At 45.6% G+C, this 18160-nt stretch overlaps 1 protein-coding gene across 1 annotated transcript in view; it reads left to right on the top strand.

The window, feature by feature from the left end:
- PRKCE (protein kinase C epsilon) overlaps positions 1-18160 on the top strand; it is a 432697-nt gene that overhangs the window by 228421 nt on the left and 186116 nt on the right. The window contains exons 4-6 of the mRNA XM_088477268.1: positions 875-909; positions 6185-6270; positions 10520-10649. Of these exons, the coding sequence (XP_088333394.1) occupies positions 875-909; positions 6185-6270; positions 10520-10649 (251 nt within the window). The remainder of the gene's footprint in view (positions 1-874; positions 910-6184; positions 6271-10519; positions 10650-18160) is intronic.

The following is an 18160-nucleotide window of genomic DNA, read 5'->3' as shown; positions in this document are numbered from 1 at the left end:
CCTCATGGGGAAGGGCCAGGGAAGAGATAGGGGAGGCAAGGAGATGCTGGGGATAAGAGAAGAGGAAGCTGCAAGTGAGAATGATAATAAACAGGAAAATTGACAGGCCCAAACAGCGCCCCTGCCCTGCGGTGCCCTGTGCCATGGCACAGCTCGCACTACCCTAGATACGGCCCTGGCTGCAATTAACACAAGCTTTGCAGTTACTGACTTTTCCTCCTGGTTACTATATGGTATACTTCTGAATCTAAAGTGGGAAATAATTCACTACTGGAAGATATTATAAATGTATACAACATCTAAGAGACCTACAGTATATATTAACAATATTGCACTTTATTATATTATCAGTACCAATTCATAGTAATTAGGGAATTGCCAATTCATAGTTTTTAGGGAGGTAATTCATTTGTTGTTAGTATGTCGACAGTGTCATGATGACCAGAGAATGTCGACACAGTAGTAATGTGGTGTAAAGCATTTTAACCACGTCGGCATTGTAACTTCATGTAAACATCATGGTTAAGCATTATGTTTAAAGTTATTTTGCCAACCATAGTTAAAACACTTTAATTGACATTAATACAGTGTCGGCATTCTCTGTTGGACATCACACTGTTGACATTCTGACTGTCGACGAATCATAACAAACCCATTTTTAAAAACATTCATATGATTTAATAAATATTGTAACTCTTACATTGAAGTCAATTCATTAATTTGGGACAGGATTATGCCTACAACTGAAACATTTAAATCTAGAGTATTATTATATATGTCTCTAGCACTGTGCACCCTACCATTTGCGCTGTACCTTTTTCTGATTATTGTAGGCAGCTGAATTTGCATACCTAATATTCTTTTTTTTTTACAGGGGCGTAATAGGGAAACAGGGTTACCAATGTCAAGGTAAGAAATAATGAGTGAGTAGTGAGAGGATCACTGTGTGTCTTTATGGAATAGGTCTTAGTCTTATCTGTTACGGTGCAAAGAGTTCTCACTGCAAGTTTGAATTTAGGCCAATTATAGAATGCAAATCTCACCATGAATGAGCCCAACAGGCTGCTGATCCCAAACATCCTCTGAGACTAATCAGATGTTGGCTGAGACCCCGGCCAGTGAGTGCAGTCAGGCAATGGCTGCTGCCAACTGTGTGTATACTTACCATCTGACTAACTGTGCCTTCTCGGAACGGACAAAGGACCAAACTCATGGGCGTAACTACCATAGGTGCAAGAGGAGCATCTGCTATGGGGGCCAGAGTTTAGGGGGGGCTATCTTCCTTGTCAAAGTGACGTGTTATATACATTTTAAACCATTGTGTGGTATATAGGGACCCTTACAAACTTTGATATGGGGCCCTCAAATATCTAGTTATGCCTCTGACCAAATTGCTGGATATGTCAGATTTCAACACACACTTATATGTGCATATATGTCCACACGTGACAGATCCTGCAGACAGCTGATCTGCAAATGTGTGGATGGCATTAGTATGCACAGACTAAAGGCCCCCATACACGGCACGATATATACGTGCCGATCCGGCGGATCGGCATGATATAGATGCTATATCATGCCGTGTATGGGCACGATATCGTACCTGATATCGTGCTGAGCGCTCTCGCGGGGTCGTACATCGCATCCCTAGATCTTCCTGCAGAGCCATCTGATCTGGGATGTGATGTACGATCCCATTCAAATGGAGGAGGGGGGAGCCGGGATATTGTGCGGTCAGAGGGGACCACACGATTGCCAGTGGTGACAGCACGATCCGTCTGCAGACGCATCAGCAGTCGCCCTACACGGTGCATCGAACAGTGTATGGGCACCTTTAGGCTGGCCACACATCTAAAGATTATCGGTCCAACCAGCCAACTAGTTGATTGGTTGGAATGAAAATCTGGTAAGGGATGAAAGGAAATGACAATCGGCAATTTGCTCCCAAATGCCGGAAAATGGGCAAAAACTGTTGTTTGAACAAATAGTTTAGATCAAACATTTAACAAACTTGTCTGACGACCATTTTCATCTGCTTTCTGGTATTTAGGAGCAAATTGCTGATCATCAGTTACTCCCATACGTTACCAGATTTTCATTCCAACCAATCAACTAGTTGGATGGTTGGACAGATGATCTTTAGATGTGTGAATCTTTAGATGTCATTTGCTTTCATACCTTACCAGATTTTCATTCCAACCAATCAATTAGTTGGCTGGTTGGACAGATAATCTTAGATACTATCACTGTCTCCAGAGACTCCGGATTTATCTGTTTATTTATCAATACATATAGCATACCTCCCAACATGACCCATTTCAGGAGGGACAATGTACTCTGTTCCTGGACCTCCCTCTTAATTTATGATTGCCATCCCCTGTGTTAAACTAGTTAATTGATAAGAAAGGTGATTCAGCACATGGGATGGCAATCATACATTAAGAGGGAAGTCCAGGAGCAGAGAATTTTGTCCCTCCTGGAATGGGTCATGTTGGGAGGTATGCATACAGGGTGAAAGGTTACTTATACCCCTTTAACACCGGAGCTAAAATCCGGTGTTAAAAGTTTTTGAAGGGTTAACCCGGGCAGCTCCCTGGTGTAAAAGGGGAGAGGGTTGGATCGCCGGCAATCCAACCCAGGTAACTTGCAGGGTTTGACACGGGCGTAGCCCGTGAAACCCTGCTGTGAGAACAGTGCACTCCGGGTCATGATGACCTGGAGTGCGCTGCAAGGCGGCCGATTGATCCAGCTTCAGTGGCGCTTGGAGATGACTTAATCTCCAAGCGTCCACTTTCACGCCGGGAAAGCCGGGTCTATGCAGACCCAACTCCGGTGTAAGCGGCGCCAACTCGGGAATATCCCGAGTCAACGCCGGCTAAATTCCGGGTCTGATCCGGATAGGAACTTTGTTCCAACTCTGGGTCAGACCCGGAATTTAGGTGGAAAAGGGGTATTAGTATAATCAGTAGATAAACGACATTACTATTCTACACTGTCTGTACTATGATACCTCCCCTTACACATCACAGCCCCCTGCCATTACCAAACACAAATGCACATGATTACCATGTTAAACGGCCAAATAGCCATGAAATTAGATTTTAGTTTGGTAATTTATAATGATTATCCTCTACCTTTTAAGGTAATGGCTTTGCACCAGTCAAACGTACAGGTGGTGCTTAAAAACGCCAGCTCTGCCCACCAATGACTGGCACAAGCTAACCACTTTCCTGCTCTCTGTGGGGTAGAGCTGCAGCTCCCCATAGCCGTGTACTACCTGTAGATAACGGCTCACAACGCATTTTGGCCCTCATTCAGAGCCGTACGCTCTGAGCAGAGCGCACGCTCTGCATGAGGGCCGGGCTCCTTTTTCATGGAGCGTCCTCCTGGACGCTCGTATAGCTGTGGGTCACCACCCACAGGCTATACGAGCGTGCATTTTGATGGCCGCGATGGTCGTGACAATCACGACCATCGAAATTGCGAGCCGGAGCCTGCGGTTGAGGTTTTCAACCGCAAGCTCCGGAGTGATTTTGGCTCTATCAGAGCCAAAATCACTCCCACTGACATCACTAGTGATGTCAGTGGGCCGGCTTCTGACGGGAGGCGTTCCCGTGGGAACGCCCCCGTCAGGGAGGCACGCCCCCGGCACGCCCACCAAAGGGGGCGTGCTGTCAATCAACATTGACAGCACGCCCCCTTTGATCGGACACAACGAGCGAAGGAAAGTCCTTCGCTCGTCGTGTCTGGCGCATGCGCACGACGGAGCTCCCTCCGTCGTGCGCATGCTCAGTGCAGACCATCGACCCACTTGCGAGCGTACAGCCGCTCGCGAGTGGGTCTGAATCAGGCCCTTTGATTTTTTCTTAATTCATGTTTTAACTATTTATCTGAGCCACCAGCGTTGTTCCTGATCTTCATGGCTGATGACAAAGTGTAGACTGCATGTACATGATATTTGCTGCTCCTAATAGTGTACAACTTCAAAAAGTACTTTTTAATGTGATTGTGCTGATGGTTACGTAAGCCCTGACATACCCCTTTGTTAATGGACTTTACGCAATTCCCTGCTACCAGCACTCAGATCCAATGTAACACGTAATAAACAGCAGCTTATAGCCTTTTGTGGATGGGAAACCTGTTCTGAGTCTTCCATGCACCAAGGATGTAGCAATGGTAGGCACTAGGGGTACGCACCAGCTATATTTAATGGATGTATTAAAAAAAAAAAAAAATGAAATCACTTTATATAAAAAAGTTAATAAAACACTAACATTTATACAGAGATACACTGATCAAGATTAGAGGCCCTTTGTTAAGACTTGCTCGCTGGGAATCTTGTGTCATCTCTGTTCAGCTTTGCTGGTTTCAGGATGAGAACAGGGTGGTGGGGTGGAAAATGTTGGTGCTTGCCAGATTTTATTTCTCATGCTCCGTGCCGGGTATCTTATCTCCTCCCGGTCTGCCTCGTGTACGGCCTTTACTTCTTATGCTTGTGTTTGCTATCTGTGAAGTATGAAGAGCTGCCAGTTCCAGCTCACAGATAAAGTCTCTGGCAGAAAGCGTGATCAGACAAGTTCTACAATGTGTCCTGTAAATCATCTGCAGGTTTCTAAAACTGTATAGATCTGCATAAGGCACACATACTGCCGTTAATGAAGGCATATTGATTTAATGATGGCATTAACAAATATATTTATCTGTAAAATTGTACAGAAATATGTTTTGTACATGATATGACTGTGCCTGCTACAGTCAGCACTTACACAGCTCATATGGTAGCACCTTAATGATTTCCTCCTGTGTGTGCGCTGTACTAATAATTCCCACCACCCACCTCCACTCTGGACCATCTCTTCCATTGGGCTTGTTGGGCAGTTGCCCAAGGGCCCAAAGCTTGCAGGGGCCTGCCAACTTGCCCCCCTGCAGCCGCGGCCAGTTTGTAAATTTGTGATATTATTATAAGCCGGCCGCCGGTGCACTGTTCTTTGAATTGAAAACAATGGGGGGTATCCAATTAGCCATAGTAAATTACCGCGGCTAGTTACCTCGCTCGGGACTATCCAATTAGCCACGAATTCGGCTTGACGACGGCACTTATCGAGTTTTATTTTTTACAGGACCTGATGTGTCCCAAAAAATAATCCACGATAATTGCCGTTTTTGCACCAAATAAAAAAAGGCGAAAACACATATGTCCGCGAGCTTATCGCGGCTCCTATGTGTTTACGGGAGAACTATCCTATTATTTCGCCTGAAATAATAGGATAGGGTGAAAAAAAACGTTGGAGAAAATTGGGGATAATCGGCGAAAAATCTCTGTTTTTCGTTGATCGCGGGGATCAAATTGTTCGGGGCTAATTGGATACCGCCCATTGTATTGCTCCGCAGAGGAAGTGGGCTTTATGACCGAAATAACTTTTTCAAAAACTGCCCACTTCATAAGAAAGAAGCACGAGTCTCTCGGATATTTTAGGAGAGTAGTAGTGAAGTATAACTTTATCTGACACTTGTTTAGAGGAGAAGGGAAGGCATTGGGAAGGTATGAAAGACACAACAGACACTATTTCCACATTTACCTTCCTGTATACAGCACAACGAAAATAATTAAAAATGATCATCCCTTAGGGCCTGATTTATCAACAAGTTTTATCACTCACACCGATTTGATAAAACATTGCATATGATAAATGGTGCTCCAGCCAATCAGCTCCCGACTGTCATTTTTCAAACAGATGACAGTTGGGAGCTGATTGCCCGGAGCACCATTATCATACACAACATGTTTTATCGCTCACTGTGAGTGATAAAACTCGTCGATAAATAAGCCACGGCCATCGCGATGCTCAAATGTTATGATTGTAAAAATATTTTTCTTTTTTAACCAATATGTGTTGGTTTTTTTGAAATGCAAATATTTTCAAAGCAGTTACAAGCCACACTCATTAGTAAATCCTCGTTAGTAAAATGTATCTTTAGTCAATTAGGTGAAGCATGAGGGTAGATGTATTCTACCTCCTTTATTATGTGCCTCATCTGCCGTAACCATGAACATCTGATAAGTCTACCGTTGATGGATGACATGTGGAGAAATGTTTATATTGCGAGCTTTTATGTCATTGTATTTAATGTGGCTGGAATTCTAGTCGCCAGAGACCATCACTCTCTCATCCTTTGTCTACAGTTTGCACTTGCGTAGTACACAAGAGATGCCACGAACTTATAATAACGAAGTGTGCCGGGCTAAAGAAACAGGAAACTCCCGATGAGGTAAATATTTAGATAGAGGTTGGTTGAAAAACATATTTCTGGCGACACATCTTTCCCTTGTATCTTTCCCACATGGCGCTGTAATGCTGCGCTAGCGCGGTGTAGTGGCTGTATGTTCTGTCGCTGCCCAGATTTATAGCAAACGTCTTCAATTTCTTGGATTGCATCGGTACTGTATCTGTGAAATATCCACAGGGGAACGGTCTCATTACAGGCTAATTTCTCATTTTTAAACTTGGTACTGGCTTTGTTTTTTTTCAATACCATTTATTGAACTAGTTCAGGGATTTCCAGACTTTAGTGACATGGGGTAAATTTACTGAAAAGCAGCTTTTGCAAGTCATCGCTTCTCTGCAAGTTTAAGCCCGAAATTTAAACCGACAATGATATTACAGACAAAACACCCGTCATTGCTCTGTGAGAATCCACTCGGTAACACGTCGCTATATGTTACCCACAGCTGCTTTGTGCACACACATAAGACCTGAGACAGTGCAGGAATACAGGGGCCCAGTCCCTTTGGACTGTTGCTGCTCCTACTGCTATTTTATTAACATTGAGTACCCATATATGCCGTGCAGGAGTCAGTTACTTCCGTACTGCCCAGTGATGATGTATGCCAGAGGTTGGCAACATGTGGTACTCCAGCTGCTGTGGAACTAAACTTCCCAGGATGCCCAACCACAGTTTTTCTTAGCCCTTTGCATGCTGATTGAGAGACTCAGTCGCACACAGATATACAAGTGTCACATATCACATTAATCAGCACAGTCTCCTGGTGCTTCCTAGTCCCATCGCATTGCAACGTAGAAGCATTTTCGGCGAAAGAGACGCCCAGTGCTGGCAGAGTCTCACGGGACCAGGCGCGCTAAGAGGGGCTGTTTGTCATTAGTGCAGCAAAGATGAGTGAGGACACATCTGTAGGTCACTATTTACTATTCAGTGGAAGAATAAATGAATGGTAAGTATGACTGACATAGTTATTACTGCACTCGCTGTTTGGACATTGCAAGTACTTTCCTATCTACGTGCTGCTCTTGTTAATTGACCTTTGTTGTTCAAAACACCTCTGACTGGATCGGCTCTGTACATTGTAATTTCTGCCTCCATTCTACAGAAAATGTTTGTATTGTATTGCCTTTTTCCATTGCATCACATCTATCCACTTTAATCATTCTTTTAATAACTAATTCCTTCTCCCACTACTCACACACCTCTCTTTATATATCACTTTTGGAGCTGCTCTCATACATTAGCAGCACTGTTCTTTTACCTGTATTTTTGAACATTTAACAACTTTTATCCACACTGTCTCTATATCACGCAGTCTCTATATCACGCAGTCTCTATATCACGCTGTCTCTATATCACACTGTGTCTATATTACATAGTCTCTACATCACACTGTCTCTACATTACACTGTCTCTACATCACAGAGCCTCTACATCACACTGTCTCTACATCACACTGGCCCTGATTCAGAGCCGGACGCTCTGACCAGAGCGCTCGCTCTGAATCAGGGCCCACCTCCATTAATATGGAGCGTCCTCCTGGACGCTCGTATAGCTGTGGGTCACCACCCACAACATATACGAGCGTGCAGGATGATGGTCGCGATGGTCTTGACCATCGCGGCCATCGAAACTGCGAACAACAGCCTGCGGTTGAGTTTTTCAACCGCAAGGCCAGGAGTGATTTTGGCTCCATCAGAGCCAAAATCACTCCCACTGACATCACTAGTGATGTCAGTGGGGCCGGCTTCAGACGGTAGGCGTTCCCTTGGGAACGCCTCCGTCTGGCAGGCATGCCCCCGGCACGCCCATCAAAGGGGGCGTGCTGTCAGTCAACATCGACAGCACGCCCCCTTTGATGAGACACTCCGAGCGAAGGACCATCGACCCACTTGCGAGCGGACAGCCGCTCGCGAGTGGGTCTGAATGAGGGCCACTGTCTCTACATCACACTGTCTCTACATCACACTGTCTCTACATCACACTGTCTCTAAATCACACAGTGTCTCTATCACACTGTCTCTCTATCACACTGTCTCTCTATCACACTGTCTCTATATCACACAGCCTCCACTCCAGTTTTCATCTTACTTATTATCTCATCCACAGCATGAACACCCTTACTTCAAACACCCCCCATATTCAGTGTCCACATAATCCTCTACTTTATCCATCCCCTCTTCAGGGCCGAAACTAGGATATCTGTCACCCGGTGCAAGGCAGCAATTTTCCGCCCCCTCCCTTCCCGTGCCTTTATTTTGGCCTTGCTCCTCCATAAGGCAGTGCACTAGTCAAACGTCCCTGGTATAGTGACTTACATTATTCCACACACCATAATGCCCATTACACATTATGCCACACACTGTAATGCCTATTACCAAAATGCCACTTACATATTTGCCCGACACCATTTTATGCCCCACAGTAAGGCTTCTAATTACTTTAAAATTACCTGTTCATTACCAGGGGTTCCATGCTCATTGCCAAGGGGTTTCATGCTCGTTGCTATGGGGTTTATGCTCGTTGCCAGGGGGTTTATGCTCGTTGCCAGAGAGTTTCATGCTCGTTGCCATGGGGTTTATGCTCGTTACCATGGGGTTTATGCTCGTTGCCAGGGGGTTTCTTGCTCGTTGCCAGGGGGTTTATGCTAGTTGCCAGGGGGTTTCATGCTCGTTGCCATGGGGTTTATGCTCGTTACCATGGGGTTTATGCTCGTTGCCAGGGGGTTTCTTGCTCGTTACCAGGTGGTTTCTTGCTCGTTGCCAGGGGGTTTCTTGCTCGTTGCTATGGGGTTTATGCTCGTTGCCAGGGGGTTTCATGGGAGAAGATCCAGCTTTCAGCATCTTCTCCCGACACTTGCGCTGGCCTAACAGACACTAGAGGTCCAGCAGGACCTCTAGTATATGTCTCCTTCTTGGCGGCGGCCATTTTTGGCTAGTCCGCATGGAATCTGCTGAAAATGGCCATCCAAAAATGGCCGCCGCCAAGGAGGAGACAGACACTAGAGGTCCAGTAAGGACCTCTAGCAACTGTCTCCTCCTTGGCGGCGGCCATTTTTGGATGGCCATTTTCTGCAGCCCTCATGCCACCGTGAGTCAGCCCTTTTTCACCCCCCTGCATTCCGGCACCCGGTGCACGTGCACCTCTAGCCCGCCCCCCTAGTTACGGCCCTGCCCTCTTGTCTCCTCCACTTGCTGTTCCCCTTTTTTTCTCTCATCAGTCTGCTTTCCAACCCTCTGCTTCTTTCCCCTGCCTTTCCTGTTCCTCCACTCCCAACCACCTCCCTCCATGGCCTTGCTAACCCTCCTCTAAGCCTGGTTCTGCCTGTCACCTCCAGGGCTGCCAAGAGAAATTCTGGACCCAGATACAGCAACATCCTGTGGGACCACAGCATTTTGGGCATGGCTGCACCCGTTTGTGGGTGGGTCTAGCATGTGAGATACACCCACTCACAGGAGCATGGCATAGCACCCAGAAGCTCGGACTAAAGTATTCACTACTGTATTAGGATGGCAGGAGCTGTATTTTTATCAGGATGTATTTAGATGCTAAAATGCAACACATAAACAAAATCTATTTTCTGACATAGAGATAGAATAATGAAGGACTTAATTTTGACATAACATCAGATCATCTTATACACACACATTCCGCAGCACATATCCTAACCCACTGCTCCATGCTCCTTCCTCACTATCTACCCCATCTGTGTCGCCCCTGTCTGTCTGCCCCTCCCCTTTAGAATGTAAGCTCTCACAAGAAGGGCCCTCATCCCTCACGTGTTTCTCCTATCCCTACTTATAGTATCATTTACTCCTAACTCCCCAATTGGCACCCAACATTTGGTTGCTGAGGCCCTGCTGCTTGTGTTATGCAGCTAAGCTATGTGTATAAACCATGTCCTTGTCCTGCATTGTTTTTGTATTACTATTAACTGTTTTTCTTATGTGTTCATTTATGTACTGTGTAAGGCGCTGCATAGCCTTTGTGGCGCCATATAAATAAAGGATAATAATAATAATAGTTGTTGCAGTTTTTAGATTTAGCACACTGAAGAACGCATTCCCATTTATCATTTCTGTAACTTGTCACTTAACCATTTGAGAGGTTTGAGATGACCTACTGTATTAGATAGAAAACCCATCCTTATCTCACAACTAGTCACACACATTGTATTGTTTCCGTGTGTTTTACATGTGATTAAATAAAGTTTTGCTTGTTTTCTCTTCTCTGCCAGGTTGGCTCCCAACGATTTAGTGTCAATATGCCTCACAAGTTCAGCATCCACAACTACAAAGTTCCTACGTTCTGCGATCACTGTGGTTCATTATTATGGGGTCTCATGAGGCAGGGTTTACAATGCAAAGGTGAGAACATAAAAGTGTATTTTTGCCCTGCTGTTGGGGAGCATCTATGAATGGATGCAAAGCCTTTTACTTAAGGACAAGAAAACATAGATTACAAGCCAATTAGACAGTCAGGCTGTCCACTTTTTCTACACTTCTGTTGTTCTGATGACAGAGGAGCTTCATCTATACAGTTCTGAAAATTGACAAGTGCCAGCTGCCAAATAGAATGGAAATGGCAGCATAATGTAGGAATAGTGACAGCAGACACTGACTTGAACCTCTAGAGCTTGTCATGGTCTACATCAGTCCCCTGTCCCTCAGAGCTGAACGTGCTCACCGGTACACGGTTGAACTCAGGTCCTGCACATGCAGCAGTAGAGGCTTATTCCAGGATAGCTGCAGGAACTAGAAATATTCGAATCATCAATCTACAAAACTAGGAATGGAATAACAAAGACCGTAGAAGATGGTATAATGTCCTATGTCCAAGCATAAGTTATGGCATTCGGGCACAAGTTTGCGCATATTTTGCCATGTAATATACTTTTCTCTTGTAGTGGGCACAATTCAAGGGCAGACTAGATGGGCCAAGTGGTTCTTATCTGGCGTCAAATTTTATGTTTCTATGTATGTTTATGTTTCTATGTTAAGAATAAAATATTTGGTTTTCACGTTAAAGTGCCTTTACATGCTCATTAACAGTATTGTTATAATTTTTCTTCATAAACTATTCTCCAAGCTACTCATTGTACATGAAAGGTCCAGTACTCACTGCAGTCCTGGTTCTGAGTTGGACACAAGTGCAAATGTACATCAAGTGCATCTGGTCATTATTTGCAATCTGCACACGCACTGCACCACGCATACGCACCTTCACGGAGGATAAGAAACCAGACAAAATCTCTTAGTGTCCGTTTGTCTTTGTCCGAGAAATGGGCCTTTCTGAGCATCTGCTGGGCGGTTACCGTGCGGACGCACAGAGCAGATCCGTCTTCTGGGAGTATCGTGGGCATGTAGGCCGACCTCTGTGCTGCTTTGGTGTGTGCAGACAGAGTTTGGAAAAGATTCAAATGGATCTTTTGCACCCAGCATGCTTTGCGGGTAAGTGCCGATACTAATGATGACGGCTGAGAAGGGCCGGATTAAGACTTGTGGGGCAACTAAGTTGTGGGGGCCCCCACCAAGCCACACAAAGCCTACCCTCCCTCCCCCGACACACGGTGCCTACCCTCACCCTCCCTGATTACTTACCTTCTGGCTCTGTGTAAATGCAGCAGCACAGTCAACGCTGCTGCATAGAGCGCAGAGCGGCTACTGAGGTCCGATATCAGTGATCAGCATCGCGGATAGGATTTTTTTTGTATTCTTTATTTTTTTTTATTTATGCACTTGTGTATTAAACACGCATATATATATATATATATATATATATATAGCAAACATATGTAATATATATAAAATACACACATACAGTATACACACAGATAAACACGTATACACACATATAGTATACACACATAAACATACATGCACACAAATATAGAGTATACACACACATAAACACATACATACACACACACTAACACATACTGTATACACATTAATACATACTGTACATACACATATATAAACAATAAAACAGTAAAAATACTGTACACACTTACTTTTTATGTAGCTGCTGCTTACATCATTACGCTCCGCTCCCTCGTGCGATAATGCCACGATTTGCGGGTCATTTTGGGGCGGGCTTGCTGTATTGGCTCCACCCTCTCTCTGGCCACAGTAGCAGGGGCAATTGTTGTATCAGGGGGGGTTTCTAGCTACTCAGAAACCCCCCTACATGCTCTAGAGGTGGGGGCCCCGCTGTGTGTGGGGGCCCCAGGTCGACCACCCCTGTCGCCCTCCCCGTAATCTGGCCCTGCGGCTGTGATGTGACCATATGCCTAAAGATGGACGGGAACTGGCATTACCACATGGTAGTATACACGGCTGACTCGTGCAGCCGCTTTGCCTCCGGCTTAGAATCAGGCCTTGTGTGCGCAGTCCAAAATTTACCATCCTTTTCCATGTGAACTTGCTTTCTGTGCCACAAAGAAATTTGTTTTTTATTTTTTAGTTAGGTTCCATCAACTCACCGTACTCCTTATATTAGTCTGATATATGGTATAAGTTTTTAAAAATAAAGGCAAGAAATATTTTGGGGGCGATTCAATTCTGCGTGATGTGCCATCAAACATCACAGATTTTCGTCTGGGCACATATTTGCCTATTACGGTAGGCTCTAACATCACAAGCTTTCCACATTTATAGGCTGCGAGGAGAAGCTTAGTGTTGATGGTCACAATATACCACATCGTGGCCATCAAGAAGAATTGAAACAGCCCCTTTCTATTTGTATGTATGTATATTTATGTGTGTGTATATATATATATATATATATATATATATATATGTGCCATGTGATGTTCTGGGTTGTTTGTGGACCCGGGGTGGTAGCAGGAGCGATCACAGAAGCAGATTTGAAAATAAAACTAGAATTTTAATAAGTGCTTGAGTAAACATATAATGGCAGTAAATAAAAGTCCAGGAATATATAAATGTGCACAAGAGTTCTGTGGTGGGAGTAAAAGGGTTAATGTCCAAGTAGAAATAATTAGAACTGTCCAGGTGTGCAGGTAGTGAAACTGAAAATAAACAAGCCAGGTATACAGGTAGTGAACTGAAGCGCAGGATGTCAGCAGGCTCAGGCACTCAGGTATGGGCAAGGGTGATGGAGGAAGCAGGGTAGTCCAGTGGGAGCTAGGAGCTGACAGGCAGACTGGCAGACAGCGAGTTCACAGGAACAGGAAAGCACTGAGAACTCCCTCTCAGCTAGGCTGAGATACACGTTGCACTGGCAAAGAAGGAAGGCACTGACCCTTCCTAAATACCCAATTCCGTGCTGTTACTGGCCAGAGGGAACATGTGACTCACCAGGATTGGCCAGCCGCATCACATGGCCAGAAGGCAAGATGGCGGCGCCCATGCCAAACGGAATGGAGACGCCGCCAGGCCTTACCAGCGCAGAGTGACAACAGACCCGCACAACAACACGCGCAGCCAAAGCCCCCCGCCAGACACCAGCTCCGCCGCCAGACAGCCCGCGCCACAATGACCTCACAGGTAACACTCGCCTAGCGCCATGCTGAAATACCCTGGCCGTGACAGTACCCCCCCCCCTTTTGGGGTGGCCTCAGGACACTCACCAGGCTTCTCCGGATGGGCAGAATGGAATCTCCTGATGAGCGTGGGAGCGTGGACATCACGAGCATCGGTCCAGCAGCGTTCCTCTGGACCGTAACCTTTCCAGTCCAGCAAATACTGTAGATGACCTCTGCGTAGACGAGAGTCCAAGATCTGGGCGACCTCAAACTCAACTCCTCTCTCCGTCTGGACTCGAGGAGAAGCAGGTAGAGCACAATGGAATTTGTTCAGGACCAGGGGCTTCAATAAGGAAATATGGAAGGAATTAGGGATTTTTAGGTATGGGGGTAACTGTAGACGATAGGCCACTGGATTAATGACTTCTGTTATGGAGAAGGGACCGATGAAGCGTGGTGCAAATTTCATAGATGGAACCCTCAGACGAAGATTCCGGGTGGATAACCAGACCTGGCTTCCAACTTGCATGCGTGGAACTATTCTACGCTTCTTATCGGCCTGGGTCTTATAGCGAGAGGATGCCTTCAACAAATCAGACCGTACTTGAGTCCAGATGGCAGCAAAATTCCGCACCGTGTCCTCCACGGCCGGAACATCGAATACAGGCAGGCTTCGGAATTCGGGAACACGAGGATGAAGGCCATATACAACCTGAAATGGCGTTTGGTTAGTTGACGAGTGGTAGGAAGCATTATGTGCAAACTCAGCCCATGGCAGCAAGGCAGCCCAATTGTCCTGGGAAGATGACATAAAAATTCTTAAGAAAGTCTCTAGATCTTGATTAACTCTCTCGGTGGAGCCCGTTGCTTTGCGGATGGTAGGCCGTGGAAAAGTTTAACTTCACTTGAAGAACAGAACACAAAGCCCTCCAGAATTTTGCAGTAAACTGCACACCACGGTCAGAGACAATTTCAGCAGGAAGGCCATGTAGACGAAATATGTGTTGGACAAACAACTGTGCCAGGTCAGGGGCAGAAGGTAACTTCCTCAACGGTATATAGTGGACCATCTTGGAAAATCGGTCTATTACAACCCAGATAGTGTTGAAACCTTGAGAGACTGGCAGGTCTGTGACGAAATCCATGGAGAGATGCGTCCATGGACGTGATGGAGTAGGTAATGGAAGCAATTCCCCAGCTGGAGCTTGTCGTGATGATTTATGCTGGGCACAGGAGGAGCAGGAAGAGATAAACTCCATTATATCTGCCTTCATAGAAGGCCACCAATAGTGTCTTTTCAGGAACTCCAAGGTCTTCCGAGTGCCTGAGTGCCCTGCGAAGCGAGAGGAATGTGCCCAAGTGAGAAGCTGCTTCCTTAATTCCGGGGCCACAAATGATTTTCCCATAGGAGGCTGAAGATGTAATGCGGCGAAAACTCTTGATTCCAAGACAGGGGTATTGCTTTGATTTTCAGATTGATCATCACAGAGGAGAGATCTCGATAGGGCATCAGCCTTCTGATTAAGTGCTCCAGACCGGAAGGTCAGGGTGAACTGAAACCTGGCAAAGAATATTGCCCAGCCAAACGAGGACTCACACATTGGAGGTTTTTGAGAAATAGGAGATTTCTATGGTCCGTAAATACAGTAAATGGAAACTTGGCGCCTTCTAGCAAATATTCCTTCAACGCCAACTTTACAGCTAGTAGTTCTTGCTCACCTATGGCGTAGTTCCTTTCGGCAGGTGAGAATTTTTTAGAAAAGAACCCACACGGATGGACTCGGTCGTCCTCATAACGTTGAGACAAGACCGCTCCCACAGCTTCAGATGATGCGTCTACTTCCAACAAAAAAGGCCTGTCCAGATCTGGTTGTCGAAGAACTGGTGCTGAGATAAAGGCCTGTTTTAGAAGATGAAAGGCAGACTCTGCCTCAGGTGACCATTGGGCAGGATTAGCACCTTTGCGGGTCAAGGCTGTAATGGGAGCCAGCAGTGTAGAAAATCCCTTAATGAAGCGTCTATAATAATTGGCGAATCCCAACATTCTCTGGATGGCCTTCAGTGTCTGAGGTCGGGTCCAATCCAGAATTGCTTGTACCTTCTTGGGGTCCATTTCTAAACTGGAGCCAGATATTACATAGCCGAGAAAAGGTACACTGGGCACTCCAAAGACGCATTTCTCCAGTTTGCAGTAAAGGTGGTTTTCTCTCAAACGGGTCAGAACTTCTTTAACATGTTCTTGATGTTTAGCCACCGAGGGTGAAAAAATCAGTATGTCATCCAGATAGACAACAACCGAAACATATAACAGATCCCGGAAAATCTCATTAACGAAACTTTGAAAGACAGCAGGGGCGTTACACAGTCCAAAAGGCATTACTAAATACTCGAAATGTCCATCTCTGGTATTAAAAGCGGTCTTCCTTTCATCGCCAGCTCGGATACGAATGAGGTTGTGAGCCCCTCTTAGATCTAATTTAGAAAAAATTACAGAGCCCTTGACCCTATCAAACAACTCAGTAATCAGGGGAAGAGGGTATCGATTCTTTACAGTAATGTCATTAAGGCCTCGATAATCGATACATGGTCTTAGACCACCGTCCTTCTTGCCAACGAAGAAAAACCCAGCTCCGGCAGGTGAAGTAGAGGGGCGAATGAACCCCTTTGCCAGGTTGTCCCGGATGTACTCGGTCATGGCTTGAGTCTCAGGCAAGGACAGCGGATAGGTACGACCACGAGGTGGTATCTTATCAGGTATCAATTCAATTGGACAGTCCCATTCCCTATGAGGGGGTAAGATATTTGCTTGTTGTTCAGAGAAAACATCGGCGAACATCTGATATTCCTTGGGAATGGCAGAAGAAACTAATGGAACTGTCTTTCTCACAGGTCGAATTTTTGGAAGACAGGATTTCTGACAGTCCATACCCCATGACAGAATCTGCATAGAACTCCAATCAATCCTGGGATTATGTTGACATAACCAGGGTAGACCAAGAACAATTTCTTGAGAGGCCTCTGATATCACCAGGAATTTTAAGGACTCAGAATGAAGTGCCCCAATTCGGACCAATACTGGTTGAGTCTCTTTGGTGACTATCCCGTTAGTTAGAGGGTGTCCATCTATAGAGGTCAGAGAGATGGCATGGCTGAGAGACAAACAAGGAATCTGAAATTTATCTATGAAACTAGACGTTATGAAATTTCCGGCTGCTCCCGAGTCGAGTAGAGCAGTAGCAAAGACAGGTTTGGGTTTAAGATCCAAGGCTAGGGTAATCGTGAAATCTTTAATTTTTGGAGACGGGTTCATAACTCCTAACTTGATGTCTCCAGGGTCAGTTAGGATTTGGCATTTCCCGGTTTACGGGGGCAGGAGATCAGCAGGTGACCGGACTCTCCGCAGTACAGACAGAGGTTCTTTTGCATTCTTCTCTGACGTTCTTCTTTGGAGAGGTGTGTATGATTCACCTGCATAGGCTCCTCTTCAGTAGGAGAAGGAATGGGACGGGTAGGAATGGAGGGGGTAAATGACCTTTGCCGATCAGTTCTGTTTTTTTCAGCCTGACGTTCCCTGAAGCGTAGGTCAACTTTGATACACAACGAAATCATGTCGTTCAGATTAGTAGGAAGCTCTCGTGTGACTAGATCATCCTTTAGTCGGTCTGACAACCCATGCCAGAAGGTCGAGGTGAGGGCTTCCTCATTCCATTTGAGCTCTGATGCTAAAATTTGAAATTGCACGGCATATTGACTGACAGGACAGGCCCCTTGTCTCAGTGTCATGATGTTTGATGATGCTGATACAGTACGCCCAGGTTCATCAAAAATCCTCCTGAAGGATGACACAAAGCCTGCATAATTATCCAGCAGCGGATCTGAGCGCTCCCAGAGTGGGAAAGCCCATTCCAAGGCCTGGCCGGATAACAGAGAGACTATATAAGCCACTTTAGTTCTTGCAGTTAGAAAGTTGTCAGGCTGCAGGTTAAAATGTATGTCACACTGATTTAGGAATCCTCGGCAGAGTTTAGGATTGCCGTAAAATTTATTTGGTAAAGGAAGATGTAAGCGGGGAGATGATCTGCCTCCTGTATTCCCAGACGCTGATGCGGATGTAGCTGCTGGTACTTCAGGGGTAGAAAAGGAAGTTTGCAAACTATCCTGTCGCTTGGACATCTCTTGCAGAAATTGAGCCATCTGATGCTGCATGTTTTCCAGATTTTCTAAACGACCAGAAATGCACCTGAACAAATCCACTCCTGACTCCTGATCCGTGGCCGGCTCCATGGGGCCAGTGCAAACTGTGATGTTCTGGGTTGTTTGTGGACACGGGGTGGTAGCAGGAGCGATCACAGAAGCAGATTTGAAAGTAAAACTAGAATTTTAATAAGT

The sequence above is a fragment of the Taudactylus pleione genome, unplaced genomic scaffold, assembly GCF_031769625.1.
Source record: "Taudactylus pleione unplaced genomic scaffold, aTauple2 ptg000201l, whole genome shotgun sequence".
In the NCBI taxonomy this organism is placed as follows: domain Eukaryota; kingdom Metazoa; phylum Chordata; class Amphibia; order Anura; family Myobatrachidae; genus Taudactylus; species Taudactylus pleione.
The sequence above is the reverse complement of the archived record's forward strand: the minus strand, read 5'-3'. Positions and strand labels throughout refer to the sequence as shown.